Source organism: Eufriesea mexicana, unplaced genomic scaffold, assembly GCF_001483705.2.
Source record: "Eufriesea mexicana isolate 0111107269 unplaced genomic scaffold, ASM148370v2 scaffold1030, whole genome shotgun sequence".
In the NCBI taxonomy this organism is placed as follows: Eukaryota; Metazoa; Arthropoda; class Insecta; order Hymenoptera; family Apidae; genus Eufriesea; species Eufriesea mexicana.
In genome coordinates, this window is record NW_016909159.1 from 366,446 (window position 1) to 383,411 (window position 16,966).

The 16,966-nt window shown below is 30.1% G+C and overlaps 1 protein-coding gene across 1 annotated transcript in view; it reads left to right on the forward strand.

Annotated features, from left to right (window-relative positions):
• Positions 1 to 543: 543 nt before the first annotated feature.
• LOC108547455 (zinc finger protein 2 homolog) overlaps positions 544 to 16,966 on the forward strand; it is a 17,574-nt gene continuing 1,151 nt past the window's right edge. The window contains 5 exon segments of the mRNA XM_017899985.1: positions 544 to 768; positions 3,506 to 3,647; positions 5,395 to 5,550; positions 9,554 to 9,814; positions 10,825 to 10,994. Coding sequence (XP_017755474.1) covers positions 544 to 768; positions 3,506 to 3,647; positions 5,395 to 5,550; positions 9,554 to 9,814; positions 10,825 to 10,994 — 954 coding nt within the window.

Sequence of the window (16,966 nt, forward strand, 5' to 3'; positions counted from 1 at the left end):
GATTTGCTCCAATTTTCGAATTTGCCCGCTCGTCCAATCTCCCCCCCTCCCCCCGCCCCTCCCTCCTGGAGGGTATACCGATAGATCGTGTTCCTCATCTAGACCTAAGTCGGGAGCTGACACGAAAACGACGTTCGACCGGGAACACGGGACAGTTTCGAGTGCGCTCCACACAAGTGTCTTTGTACTTGTACCAAACTCAAAGAAGTCAAGTGCGTTTTCGGTCTCGTGGTGACACCCAACGGAGATAACTCACGCTGTATAAAATTATTCTCGTTCATTTATAAATCCATCCGGGAACCTGTCTTCCGCCACCCTTTAGTCGTTCCGGTATCACTGCTCTAATCGAAGACAAAGTTTCCTAGCAGGGTGTGTTGTAAATCATCGACGTTTCCATCAGTTCGTTGATGATATATAAACGTTCGATCGAAAGGAAAATCGAGGATCTTCGTTGTAGTTGTGTGGCCCGTTCAGAAAAGTGTTTACAGTGGAGACAACGGTAGCTGTGACTTTCCCAAAGCATCCCTTTGCGGGGCCTCTGTTATGGAAACCTGCGTTCTGATACCCAAAGAATTTTCCTTGGCACTAGCGAACGATCGATCCAACTACAAGGGCCTCTTCAAGAATGATTCAGGCAGTTTAGTTACGGACGTCAGGATATCCGTATGGTCCAACGTGCTTATTCCGGCAGGGACGTTGATCTACCCCTTTCAGGGTTCCATTCGATTCGACAAGATCGACCTTTACTCCCTTCTCGATGACAATGATGTAAGTAACGGTCCAGTCGTAACGTTCATTCGATCTTTCATGATTCACATTCTTCTCATTGATTTTGTTCATTGATCCTTTGCAGTCTTATGTCCTGGTGAACTCGATACTCTATCTTGTTCCATTTCTTTCAGTCTTTGGACACAGAGTATACTATTTTGCATCGAAGATTAGTCTCTTGGGAACGTATTCGGTCTCATTTTAGACCAGTTACTTATAGAAATATGAGAATATAGAGAAATTATGAACAGCTTCTGAAGGAAACTTAGATGGATCGATCGAATGTGATTCAGGCTGCAAAGGTTTAATGAGGATTTTTGTGAGTATCTTTTCCAAGTTTCGATGTTTCTTTGGCATTGTAAATTGTCTTGGTCAGTGATGTTGAAAGAATACAGCTTAGGCTTAGACATTTGACGATTTCCATGCTATAGGTATCGACTTATGCTAGGACTTAGAACGATTACAAAAACCTGCGCAACAAAATTTCCATTACGTCTCTTTATTCTTGGTTCGTCGATGGTGTAGAAGAAAATGCATGTAAGATAATAGGATGTAATAGGTAGAGGTATGTGAATAATAACTCTAAACGATCGTTTCCTTCTACATTTTATTGTACTGAAAGATCGACGTCTTTGCCGTGCGAAATCGAGGTGGAACTAAAGACTTGCACCGTGGGGTTTAACAATGAGCAGATCATGAAACATAAGTGCATCTCATGGGCGGAGATCAGATATATTGCGAACTATAAAAACGTAAATAATTACATAATGTTCAAAGTTAATATAAATTTATTACATCCCGTAATAATTATTTAATTACTACTTAATCGAAAGTTTTGATTTAAGATTTAAAAAGAGCATAACTAAGTTTAAGGATAAATAAAAATAGACCTTGTTCTTTTAGTCATAATTATATAAGATTATTAAACTGAATTAAAAACGATAACTAAACTTCTTTTGATAAGTCAATAGTTAATGACAAAATTAATTAGCCATTAAAACACGTTCACGCTTTAAAATTTAATAATAATATATTATAGAATAGAGAAAAGCTTGTTACAAAAGTAAATAATTTTTAGCCTTTAATTTTAACTTTATAAAGTTGAATTATTTTATTAATATTCATTAAGATTATATATATTTATATCTTTCTTTTTGTCATAGAAATACAATTCAGTTAATTTTAAAGTTAATTAATAGCAATACAAACGATGTCACAAATTATAAGTTCAAATTTGAAATTCTTTTCTCCATCCAATGAAACAAATTGTATATTATACTTTGCACATTAAACAGACTTTGAGTAAAGAATATAAATGAAAAGCTGCAAAGTAGATTATGTTAATTGTAATTTTAAATATTTAAATGCTTCAAGACACCTGATTCTTTAGGAATACAAGTTACAAATAAAGAAATTAATTCTATATAGATAATTTACAATTGTACTATATCTATGTTTAATTATGGATTTAAATAAAGAGGCAGTGCAATAATTTTGTGACATTTAGTATTAAAAATATAAATATTGTAGTGAAATTAATATAAAAATATTCTATTATTATTGAGGCAGTGCAATAATTTTGTGGCATTTAGTATTAAAAATATAAATATTGTAGTCAAATTAACATAAAAATATTCTATTATTATAATTGATATTTATATACAATTTTTGCAATCGTTTTAGAATAGTAACAACTAAATGTCAGTAATTTAATAATATAACATTAACAGAAAATAAGGATAATAATTAATACCAAATTGTACATTTTGATATTTCCAATAGTCATTTACAAATTGCTATAAATAATGTTAAAAAGGTGCGTTAAAGTTCTTTTATTCGTTCAATTAATTAATATTGATAAATAATACTAATTGTAAGTACCGAAACTCATTGGTTTGTTATAACTAACTCCAAAATAAGACAGAATTATGATAAGTATCTTTATAAATTAATTAACAGAAAATAAGGATAATAATTTACACCAAATTGTACATTTTGATATTTCCAATAGTCATTTGTAAATCGCTATAAATAATGTTAAAACGTCAAAGTTCTTTTATTCGCTTAATTAATTAATATTGATAAATAATACTAATTGTAATTACTGTAATTACTAATTGTAAAACTCATTGGTTTGTCATAACTAACTCCAAAATAAGACAAAATTATGATAAGTATCTTCATAAATTATTAATAGAAATCTTGATACTCCCTTCTGGAAAGTAGTATGAAAATTTTGATGAAGACACAATATCTTCATAACTGTTCTAATTTATATTCAATTTGAAATACAATCTAAACAAAAGTATCGCAAATTAAAATGTAAATTAAACATGAAACATAAATCTACACCGACATAAAATATTTAAACACAGTTTCACGAATACATAAAATATAAGAAACTTAACTTCAGATTGTAAGCTGATAATTAATTATAAAATTATTCGTAAAAGCTACGTATCAGTTAATAATGTTCCCCATTTGACAACTCACTTTGTTACGTTACTTTTATTACAACTATGGAAATTAAAGGACAAAATACGTTCAGCCTCATTAAACTATATAAAAACAGTCATTACGTTAACTTGATTTTCTTAAGTGTTACAAAATCGAGAATATCGTACGAAATGTTTTAATGCAAAGGTAGCAATCACAGTCGAAACATTCCTCATGGTTCTTCTTTCTTTCTTTTCGCGATGTTTTAACGCAAGTTCTTCATAACTGCGATCTGTTTCAGATCAGACGCGAATACGGCTGCTACGATGAAGTCTTCTTTTCAAATTACAGCCTCAACAAGCGTCAGTGCAATTGGATAAGATTCCTCCGTATAGTTCAGTCTTACGACGAACAAGTAAACTTAATTGGTACCAAAGTGAAAGGTAAGTTAATGCATGCGTTAAAAAAAGATAGAGTAAATCAGGAGAATGAACGTGATCCAGCAAATGATAGTGGTGCATCCGCGTCAGTCCTGACAAATTTTCCATGCAAATTATTGGTATTACTAACAACTCTGCTCTGCAAATTAATATGCTTCTTGCATTTCGGTCAATAAACATCCGTGGTTTCGTGAATATCACTGTATTGCAACAATTTTTCATGGCTGTCTTGCGAAACACGTGGAGCAAAGGTGGCGTTTAATTAGTTACACCATTGATCGTTTAATTATCTGAATTAACCCTTTGCGCTCGACGATTTTTTGGCTAAAGAAGGGTACGAGTTGACAAATTTTATGCTATAAAGCTGATGATACTTCTTCAGCAGTAAATAAGAAATCGTATAATAATTGACACGTAGAATTATTTAATTTCGATACCTCGCTCACTGTTACATTATTTTAAATTTGATATACTAATTAATATCGAGCTTCGAAATTTCATGAAATGGCGATTGAAGGGCATCTCTCGAGTGCAAAGGGTTAAGTCTCCCCTTGTACTTGTAGATTAGCGTTAGACTTATTCGGTGCTTAATGTAATACGAATAATTCATTTGGTATATCGTTTATTGTATAATACAAGTAGAGAAATAATATAACTTGAGTCTTTGGCAAAGATGCCTTATTTCATAAATATTACATAAATAAAAATAACCAGAAATATATATGTAAGTAAAAACAGTGAATTTATGCTATTTGTATTATACCAATATTATAAAAATAAATATATAAAAGAAATAATACAAGTTGTCTTTGGCAAAGATGCCTTATTTCATAAATATTACATAAATAAAAATAACAAGAAATATATATGTAAGTAAAAACAGTGAATTTATGCTATTTGTATTATACCAATATTATAGAAATAAATATATAAAAGAAAGATTTTAAAGATCTAAGTAGAAATACTGAGAAACACTATTTGTATTATACTGATATTATACAAATGGAAATATTAAATAAATAACATCTCATAAATAAAGTTATCCAGAAACAGTATGAATAAAGATACTAAATTATGCTACTTGTATTATAACATATCTAATTGTACAAATACTACAAGTAAAGACTGTAAAGAAAAATACTTAAAAACACTGAAATTTTTTAAATGGAATTTTTGATATAAAAATTCCATAAAACATAAGTAATAATTAAATTTTTCGTATGGAATATAATCGTTGTTGTATACATATTATATTAAATACAATTACTTCAAAATTTCGTTATATATTACATAGATACACTTAAAAACATCTTTGTGGAGGTAGCAGTTATACCTAAATTAAAATTCACCATGTTCCTCAAAATATTTCATTTTTAATTATTTTATTTTGAACATTAAAGCACTTTGATCCCCAACTATTACCTCTCTGTATAAAATATAAAATTATTTACCAAGAAAAATGTCGAACTTATTTAAAAGAAGCAACAGTAATTACGAACGAAATTAAAAGATTAAATTCAAGGCTGCTCGTTTGCCAAAATTCCTTGAGAGTGAAGAGTTGTTATAACTCTTCATGTGGTTGCACACCGTGACTCCATTTGCAAAAGAGAAACGTTGTACGTAATTATAGTTTGTCGAATACTACCGATCGTTCGGCAAAAACTAATTAAAGGAGCTTCTGTACCCTATTTTTCATTAATGCAAATTAATAACGTTCATTTAATTTTTCCTGCCCGTCCGTGTGATACAGGGGATCCAATCTTTGAAGTAATAAAAGATGTTCAACCGGATACGGAATTAGTGGCTTGGTTTCTTCCTACGGCAGAACAAGATTTCGTCTTCATACCACACGACATGTGTTCGAGGTCTGCTCTGTACAGATGCACGATTGACTCCATTTTAGATGGTAAGTCGCTCAAGATTATTTGCAATAATTAATACAGAAGTCGACATAAAGTCTCATAAGCATACAAGTTACATACACACGCATATACAGGGTGTTCTGTAGATTTTTATACGAACTTTGTCAGCGAGTTCTAAGGTAAAACGTAGGGTTGAATTGTCGTGTACCAAAAGAATCCATAAATACCTAAAAATGAAAAATAAAGAATCGTAAATTTGTTTAAAAATTATATATAATATATAATATAATATAGTATGAAAAGTTCAAAGTACTGGATTAAAAATTCTTTTCTTTACTTCTATATTTTAAGAAATATCGTATTTTTTAAAAACGATAAATTCTTAGAGAATTTTTCGTGAAGAGACTATAGAATCTTCTGAAGCCAAAATTTAAGTATATATATATTCACATGCTTCAATAATATTTGTGAAATTTTTGCATCAAGGAAAGATGAAAATTTGAAGCACTGCAATTCCCTTACCAATTGCTTAACATTGAAATTACCAAACCAATCAAAATGACTGGGTTCAAACGTTTCATTTTTGCAATTACTGAAAATTGCAGCTATCCCTGATGAAATTGATCTTGATTTTTGCTCAGATAAATATGTATTCAAGGCCATTTTAAGGTCATCATATTTTATTTTAATTTGACTTGACGTAAAATATATTGAAAAATACGTATTGAAATAAAGAAAGTGCTACACTGAAAAATAAATTCGAAAATAAAAATTTTAATTTAATATTCGTCCATTTTTTCTTGTCTAGGGGAACCCTAAGATAATTGTCCATTAGGTAACACACTAGCGCCACCATGGTCCATATATTCATATATTGTTGAATTATTTTCTAATTTTATTGATATAATTTTGAGACATTTTCCTTGCTATATGAACAATATTGTTTTAAACACTTTGATTTAATTTTTATATATTATTCACATACGTAGCAGATATAAACGTTCGAATATTTTCATATTGGGTGTCCCAAAATTCACGCAAGAAGTAATTTTAATAGAAAACACAGGTTTTTAATTAAAAATTATAAATATCGTTCAGCAATGAAAACGCGTTGTTCTTTTATGTAGCACTCTATTTTTAATAACCCTGAACTGTCAGCTGTCACGCTGTCTTCTCTTTTCGTCGGCTACACTTTACCACACAAATGGCGCAAAATTCAAATCTTGCGTGAATTAAGGGGCACCCTTTATATGAATAACTATGAACTAGGAGTTCATACAGTGGCATTACAATAATCGAATTTTACAATACAATATTTGAATTCAATTTAAAAAAAATAAAATTGACGTTGAAATGCCCTTGAAGAAAATCCACCTGCAGAAAAATGAATCCTAGAGTTAATTCTAATGTATATTCAAACATAATATACGTACATAATAACTAAACTGATATATGATAATAACTAACTATAGATTATTACATTCCCACCTACATAAAAGATAAAATTAAAGTTACTACCAAAAACAACAGTATATTTTCGATAACTTCAAAAACAAGGATTCTGGAAAGTCAAACTCCTTAGTTCACTAGATAAAAATATCCCTAATTTCTAAATCTAAATATTACCAGACATAAATTCACATCACCAATAACCCACTTATCGATACAACACTAATCCCATAAGCAAACAAAAGATTCCAAAAATACTCATTTGCATTCGATAATCCCACTATTAACCCTTTGAACTCGAAGACTTTTTCGATATAGGGAAGTATCAATCTCACATTTTCCTGTCACGAAGTCGATATTTTCGACGATAATACAAAGAAATTTTATACAAATTAACGGGGCCATTTTTTCCCAGTATTCCATCATTACGCTATTCTAAAATTAATATCGACTATGAAATATTTAAAAGCTCACTTAAGGAGTGACCAAGAGTCGCCCCTGTCGAGTGCAAAGGACCAACAGCGTCGGAACGTACCTCTCTCAAAAACATTCGACTTTCGCTTGATCATTTTTCCCCGCGAATAATAACAGCGGCGCAGATCGAGATAGTAGTGCCAGGTGAATCACCCTGTACGTTAAAAAAGTATCTGCTCGAAGTACTCGACGGCGCAGAAAAGAGAGCGGCCAGCCCCGTGAGTTCAGCGATTGAAATCTTGACCGGGTGCAATCGCGTTAATCGGCGCAATCGCGGCCCAATCGAAAAAGAAGGAACGAAACTCGGCTAACAAATCTGAAATGCAAATATGCGCCGGTATTTTTGTCGGCTGGATCACAAGGTGGCTCGTTCGCTCGCTCATGATTCAAATGCGTGGACCCCCGCGCTTACCGGGGACATAAAGGACAGTACAATGCCGGCGAACCTTCAATTCCGAACAGGAGGGCTCCGCCGACTGGGGAGGAGGTCCGCCGGATAAACCAGGGAGGGGCGGAGGGACCGTGAGGGGGATGACTGCAGTCGCGGCCGGGGATATTTTGCTAGGAGATCTGGCCTTGAAAGAAACGGAGAAAATGGATATTATTACGTGTATCGGATAAAGTACAGTCGCGATACCAGACAGGGTTAGTGTAAGATAGGGGTAAAAGCTGTTTGGGTAAATGTTTACAATAGAATACACCTCACCGATTTCCTCGACCTTGAAGTATGTTGTTAAGGACATCGTTCTGAACAACTTTTCCTTATGCAATTTACCATCGCTCGACATTAGTTTCCGAGATATTCGTGGAAAACTGTTGCTAATTGATGAGTCCATAACAGTGTACAACAGACGATTCCTGCATATATAAACAAAGGTAGAACTGTAAGTGTAATGTACAGTACTGAAATGTACGCAAAATTAAATTTTGAGAAGAGAGGTTAGGAACTATACATATGTGTATAACATCGCACTTGGCGACGAAATAAAAGATAACCAAACCTAACCTAGGAATTAAAACTAATTAGTTATGTTATTCATTGTTCCGGGAATTACTTTCAGAAATTAGGTTTGATTATTTCTGATTTTATCTATTTAATTTATTTTTAAATGCGACGTTATATATATCTAGTAATAATTAGACTAACAAGGTTTCCACTCTCCGTCGCATTAGATGTATTTACGAATACAGTATTTAAGTAGCGTTGCCATATCGATACTTTTTACTTATTCCATAAATTAACATAACCTAAATCTTACCTAAATATAACGTAGGTTTACTTTAAACCTATCTTAAACTTCAAAAATATTTTTGTCTGTATCTCCGAAACTAAAGCCGTGCGACGGTAACACGTATAAGGAAAAGTTGCTCAGAATCATGTCCTTAACAACATATTTCAAGATCATTGAAATCGGCGAGGTGTACTTTCTCGTAAATATTTACCGCTGTTTGTTACGCATAAATAAGTGCGCCATCTATAAAGTTCCGAACCTAAAATAAAGGGAATTAAAACTTTGAACTTTCCCCGAATACTTTTAACGCATTAGGTTAGGATTATAGTGGATACGTTTGTGACGAATTGACTTCGCATGTGATACTTTCTCTCTCTCTCCGTCTTTTATATCTTCTATTATCTTCCTTTTTCTTGAATTCATCAAAACGCCAGTTCATCAGGAAACACATCTACTGTAATTATCGCAGCCTTACTTACCAACAGCCTCGGTTTTTGAATATTGCGCGGTCAACTTGTCGGAAAGTACTTTCTCGTGAATTTTAATAACCTCAAAATATATTGTCAAGAGTATCATTCTGAATAATCTTTTCTGCAGATATATCTGTCGATCGACTTTAATTTCGGACATATTTGCAAAAACGTATTGTTAATATTAAGTTGATTTTTGCATAAGGGTTTCTTACAATATAAATTAATTTTGTTGAAAATTTGAGTACATTTTTGAATTTTAATATTTGGCATAATAAAATCTAAAAAATAATATTTAGCAATCAAGTTATTGCAAATATGTATGTAGTAAAATCTGGAAGATAATATTCAGTAATCAAACTTTTAGAAATATGTTTTAAAAACAGAAAGATAATATTTAATAACCAGATTTTGTACTTAAGAATCCCCATTAGATCTATCCATGGCGTTGCTCTCGCATCATTCGTCATCAACGATCTCACATTCATATTACGAGGTAGACGAATACGAATCCACGTCTGAAGAGTCTTCGTCATCGACATTATCCTTGACAGGAGATCATTTAGACTGCAGCATTTTAACGACAATTAAAAGAGGGGAGCGGGTTCTGTTGCCGTGTGAGGTCTGTGGGAAGTCCTTTGATAGACCATCCCTTCTGAAGCGACATATGAGAACGCATACAGGTGAGTGAAATGTAATGTAATAATAGGTGGTTTTTGAACGAATAATTATCATTTTATTTAATATTATTCGCATGGAAAGAGTAAATAGAAGAATTTAAAATGAAGATAAATTTTGCAAATAGTTAGTAATAATTATACGAATTTATAAATATATAATTTATAGAGGTAAGGTGCAATTTAAATAAGTTTTTGATTACATCAAGATCAATTTTAACTGGTACTTGAAAATATTCATTTGAAGATAAATATTATTTTTAATTTTTGTTTCTATGAAATAATTTGGCTCTGTAATTTGTGAAAATTGATTTTTATGAATAGGTTGCTTTTTACTTATAATAACTTAAATATAATTTAATTAAACTACATATATTAATTAACAGGCCTTTAAATTAATATTCTAATTTAGGTGTTACATATCATTATTTTAACAACCCTCTTTTACTTTTATATAATTGTCATATTAACTAGAGAATACTAGTAAATACAATATTCCAATTGTTCATATTTTGGTCTCCTTTGAACTGTTACATTTTTATTGAAAATATATAATTTAATATTATAGTATTAAATATATTTAATAGTATAGAATTATTTATTAGTACATTCTAAAATTAATATTTAAAATTGATATTGTGGAATATCAACAAAATTAAAATTATCTTATAGAATAATAAAAATAATTGAATAATAAAATATTAATAGAATTATAATTATTATTTCATAGAACAATGATAGTGATATAATAATAAAATATGAATAAAATTACAATTGCTCTTTTACAAAAAAAGAAAGATATTGCTTACAATATTTTTGTTCAGTAGAATTTTTATATAAATAAAAATACAAATATCGTAACATCCATCAAAATAATATATGCAAATGTATGAAGTTAAAGAGAAAAGGAAATCGCATAATTGAAACAGACAAAATTAAAAATGTTCACATATATCTCTTCCAACTTGAGCAATTGATTATCAGTCAAGTAATTTAATTTTGTTGTTAAATTGAAGGAGAGAAACCGCATGTTTGTATGGTGTGCAACAAGGGTTTCTCAACGTCGAGTTCGTTGAATACGCATAAACGAATCCACAGCGGTGAAAAACCTCATCAGTGTCTTGTTTGCGGTAAGAAGTTTACGGCCTCCTCCAATCTCTATTATCATCGTATGACTCACATCAAGGTAAGTTCCGAACAAGTTACTCTTACTGAAAAAGATAAATATTCTTGTATTGCATATATATACTGCCTGGACAATGTCCTTTTCCCAGTTACACAGAATATTTAGTAAAATACAGCAAGTTAATTCACGTTGATGACCTAGTGACATTGCAAGATAATTGTACCAAGTGGAAGAAGAGATAAATAATTCGTGTAAGCTGACTTTACTAAAAAGAAAAAAAGAAAAATGTTTAATTTCGATGCTAATGTAATTTTCGGGAAATATGAACTCGTACATACCATATTAAGGAGATTAATCGAGGATAGAGAATTAATCAGTGGATGAGGTATTAGAAAAGTGTAAAAATGTGGTTAGTTTCCATCGATAGCACGAAAAACACTTTATTCTAACAGTTGGACTGACATGACTGTTGAGAAGAGAGGCTTGAGTATTTTACTATACTTATTCTGTTACCTTTTTATTTGTCATTTGTTCAAGAATCATCTGTGAACTTTCACAAAAATGTCTGTCTTGTTCAAAAAAAAAATTAAACAAATAAATATAGTAACAATGATAGCAAAATGCAGTATAATAATAATACAAATATATAAAGTATAGAGATAATAACAAAAACAGTAATATTTGTATAAATAATATAGTAAATGTAGCAAATATAACAATAATAATATAATAATGATAACACAAGTACTATCAAAATATATCCGTACCTATAATAAAAAAAAAAAAAGAAAAAATAAACCAAGGTAATTGGAATAGAAAGATATTGCTTACAATATTTTTGTTCAGTAGAATTTTTATATAAATAAAAATACAAATATCGTAACATCCATCAAAATAATATATGCAAATGTATGAAGTTAAAGAGAAAAGGAAATCGCATAATTGAAACAGACAAAATTAAAAATGTTCACATATATCTCTTCCAACTTGAGCAATTGATTATCAGTCAAGTAATTTAATTTTGTTGTTAAATTGAAGGAGAGAAACCGCATGTTTGTATGGTGTGCAACAAGGGTTTCTCAACGTCGAGTTCGTTGAATACGCATAAACGAATCCACAGCGGTGAAAAACCTCATCAGTGTCTTGTTTGCGGTAAGAAGTTTACGGCCTCCTCCAATCTCTATTATCATCGTATGACTCACATCAAGGTAAGTTCCGAACAAGTTACTCTTACTGAAAAAGATAAATATTCTTGTATTGCATATATATACTGCCTGGACAATGTCCTTTTCCCAGTTACACAGAATATTTAGTAAAATACAGCAAGTTAATTCACGTTGATGACCTAGTGACATTGCAAGATAATTGTACCAAGTGGAAGAAGAGATAAATAATTCGTGTAAGCTGACTTTACTAAAAAGAAAAAAAGAAAAATGTTTAATTTCGATGCTAATGTAATTTTCGGGAAATATGAACTCGTACATACCATATTAAGGAGATTAATCGAGGATAGAGAATTAATCAGTGGATGAGGTATTAGAAAAGTGTAAAAATGTGGTTAGTTTCCATCGATAGCACGAAAAACACTTTATTCTAACAGTTGGACTGACATGACTGTTGAGAAGAGAGGCTTGAGTATTTTACTATACTTATTCTGTTACCTTTTTATTTGTCATTTGTTCAAGAATCATCTGTGAACTTTCACAAAAATGTCTGTCTTGTTCAAAAAAAAAATTAAACAAATAAATATAGTAACAATGATAGCAAAATGCAGTATAATAATAATACAAATATATAAAGTATAGAGATAATAACAAAAACAGTAATATTTGTATAAATAATATAGTAAATGTAGCAAATATAACAATAATAATATAATAATGATAACACAAGTACTATCAAAATATATCCGTACCTATAATAAAAAAAAAAAAAGAAAAAATAAACCAAGGTAATTGGAATGCAGTCAAAAACTTTGTGAAAACTTTGACCAGGTCATGGCAATACTTCCGGTTGGCAAGGACTACTAGTCTCTTTTTCAGAAGTCCAACCTGTCGACAAACTTTACATTTTATATATAATCTTTATATATTATCGTACGATATTGCACTAAATCAAGTGGAAAGAGGGGGAGAGGGGGAGAGAGAGAGAGGGGGAGAGAGAGAGAGAGAGAGAGAGAGAGAGAAAATAAAACTGTGTTTAAGTTTTCACGAAAGAGTCGTTCTTAATGAAATCATGATTAAGTAAAATAAAATTTATTTGACGGATTAATTTCCTATACAAAACCTATATACGAATTTATTTTAATTAATATTGATCTTACAATTTCAACGGAGTCATGTTTACTTTATTCGGAATTATAAATAACAAATATTATGCAAATGTTTATCACCGACATATATAATATATATAAATATATAAATATATTTTGGAATACATATTAAAAATTAAAACACAGTGAAGGCTTTAATAATAATTAAAGTATATAATCTATCGATTTCCTAAGGAAACAATGCATCATTAATTTATCATTAATTATAACATTTACTTTAACATTTATATATAATTCGCAAATTAGACCAAAAAGTCCAAATAATTAGAAATAATAATTGCTCGTTAAATGACAAATAGTCGATATTAAACATAGACGTTCTAAAGCACAGTAAGCTTAAAATTTATAAAATAAAAAAAAATAAATCGATCCTCTTGGGAATCGACGCTGAGCAAACCTCTTTAGGGACTTTATTCCATCTGTAGTTAACCCATTCAATCTCAAATCACTTAATTCGATAAAAAGGAGTAATTGCCTTTTTATCTCGTTGCAATGCTAAAAATAAAGTAAAACCAGATCAAAATACGAATAAAAATTAGTATCCATAAAATTCTTGTAAATTTAATTACAATTAATAATATATATTTATATATCTTTTACTCATATTTCACTTTCTCCACAGGTATTATAATTTTGCACAAATTTTATATTCATTAGTAATTACTTGTGTTACAAAGATAAAAATACAAAAATCATATTCAGTAACCAGCATGAAGACATCGTAAACGTAATATGTATATAAAAAAGTATACAGTTAATTATAACACAAAAATAAAATTAATTAAAGCATTGTAATCGCAATATTCAATTAAAAAAATCTCTTTTGACGAATAACCTGTAAAAAAAAATTGTTAATATCTCAAGCTAAAGAAATCACATATGTAATATATGTACATATGAACATCAAGTACACTTATCTTGATTCACAAAAAAAATATAACGTCACGAACAATAATATGTATAACTACGTCATAAATGACGTATATTCAATATTTATAATGTACTTCTCAAAGTACAATTTAGCTAAAATATTTGAAAAACAAAAGCACAATTAATTGTGTCACAACAATCGCAATATTCGATCAAAAAATCTCTTTTAACGAATAACCTATAATAATACATATCTTAAACTAAGAAAATCACTCATATAACATAAGAATCTGTAAATACTTTTATCTAGATTCACAATAAAAACATAACGTTACCAATAATAATGTATTAAGTTGCACCACAAATTACAAATATATGACATTCAAAATACACGCCTCAAAATACAGTTAAGTTAAAATGCATGCAAGGGAAAAGAAAAAGGTAAATTGATCCCCCTGAGAATCGACGCGTAGCGAGTCTCTTTAGGGAGTTTATCTTTATTTTATCCGCAGTTATCCCAGTCGGTGTAAGGCTGGTAGTGATCGGAAAACGCAGGAAACCGGTACACGGAGCGGTAACGCGAGGCGCGAGTGGTAAAAGATCGGCCAGAGTTTTTATTTATCAGAGCGGAAACCCCCGTATGAGTTTCTCTAATCCAGCGAAGTAATGATATCTCGGGAGCCATATAGGTTGCTCTTGCCATCAGCTACTGTAATTGGTCCATTACTCGCTACTGCTTGGAATGCAATCCAATTAGGGAGACGGAGAATATACCCAGAGGCAGACTCTTCTGGTTCTCTTTCGATCTTATGTTAACATCGCTTTCCGCCTCTATCTCGTCTACCTTTGCCTGCGTACTATCTGCCCTGCCATCTTTCTCTTTCGTTCCTACTGACTTCCATTCGCGTCCTCTTCCATTCCCTTCCTCTTCACGTGCGCGCTCTGCCGCTCATTCCACTTACCCTCGCCACCTTTTCATCGTGTTTTCGCGAGTGCCCACGTCCTTTTATTCTCGATCGGCGCGCCGATCGAACTGGGATAACAAATGCGTCGTGCGTCTTTTATTCTTCGTACTTGACACTCGATGATTGTTAGGCGTTGAGAAAAGTTTTATGGTTTTCTTTTCTACAATATCCTTTGTTGGAATATAATATTTGTACAGGGTGTGGTCGTAATAATGGTACACTCAGAGATTAGCTTAGTTTCTCGTGCAAAAAGAAATTAAAGATACGAAATGGAATTGTTTTACTCGTAGCTCTATTCTCGAGACAATTTAGAAGAAATACTATGTCTGCAAACACTGCCTTTGTACTTCTTTGCTACTTTTACAAACATGTAAAAAATCATTGAAAAATATGAAACAGGAAAATGCAGGTAGTTGCAATTTTATTTTCATTTAATACGTTTTAACTGATAACATTGTAATCTTATTTTTAATAATGTCTTTTTCTGAACATTTGATTATAAAAATTAAATGAAATATGAATACATAGGATAAATATAAGTGAATCAATTCAATACACATTCGCTGGGCTACTTTCGAATTTTTGGCATTGATCGATGCTTCCCATGACATCCAAAATTTTGGCATTAAATCCTAACTTTTTTTTATAAAAGTTCTCTTTTTATAGAATTCCATAAAATCATATAAAAATACGGATCAAAATAATACTTGCATTTTTAATTATATAGAAACTAATTATTTTAATTAATATGTAAAATTGACATTATTAATGTAAATAGTAATAAATAAAAGAATTTTAATAATAACTCTTGACATTTTTATTAATAAATATTTTGAAAATTATAAATAGTATAAATTTTGGAATCACTATATATCGAAAATTGAATATTTTTCCAATATTTATATTTTGATAAATGATAAAACTATAGCATATAGTTTAATTTTTAAAAATTTGTTAAATCCATAGCTTTATTTTAAAAAAAATCAACAAAAGTAAATAATGTGAATATTCAAATAGCAATTATGAAAATTTTCATTAATTCTTTTTATATATATATATCACGTTAATTAAAATTAATTTGGGCTTAAATTAACCACAGATTTTTTAATTAAATTCAAAACAATTAATATTGCGAGTTCTTTATTCTTCCAAAGTTAACATTTTTAACTTTAATTTATACAATAATGGACAGCAATTATTTTTGTATAAATTTCTTCGTAACCATTGCTGTCTTTATATATTTATCTATCTATTGCAATGTCAATATAACATTTCATAAATTTTTATATGTTTTCTTAAATTGATGAAATCAAAATACCTTTAGAATTTTATCTTTATTTAATTAGTAGTTTGTACTATAGAAGAAATTTTCTACTTTTTGTGCTAGTATCGATAAAAAAATGTATGAATTACAATATTATTTGTTGAAGTTTCTTCAACGTATTGTTTAGTGAATTGAAATGTATTTCGCAGTATCGACAGGGGCATTATTTTTTTAAAGAGATAACGGACGCTTGAAAGTGATGAGTAAATAGTACATTGATGGTGAAAAATTGTATTACACTTGTCTTAAATTTATACTTAATAAATATGATGAACTGCGATGTATTTTATTGAAAGCGTATTATTAATATAGAAACATTCCTTTCAAGGCTATTTTACTGTATGCATAAGACGAATTGATTAACAAAATTTCGAAAGATGAAATATTTAAATCCAAATTCGAAAATCAATGTAATTTCAATCTTTTTATTTCCTAAAGTTATTAAAATATTAAAATATTCATTAATAATAATAATAATAATAAAAAATAGTATTTCATTTAAAGACTTGCTGTTTACATTATTTAATGTGATAGTTTTATT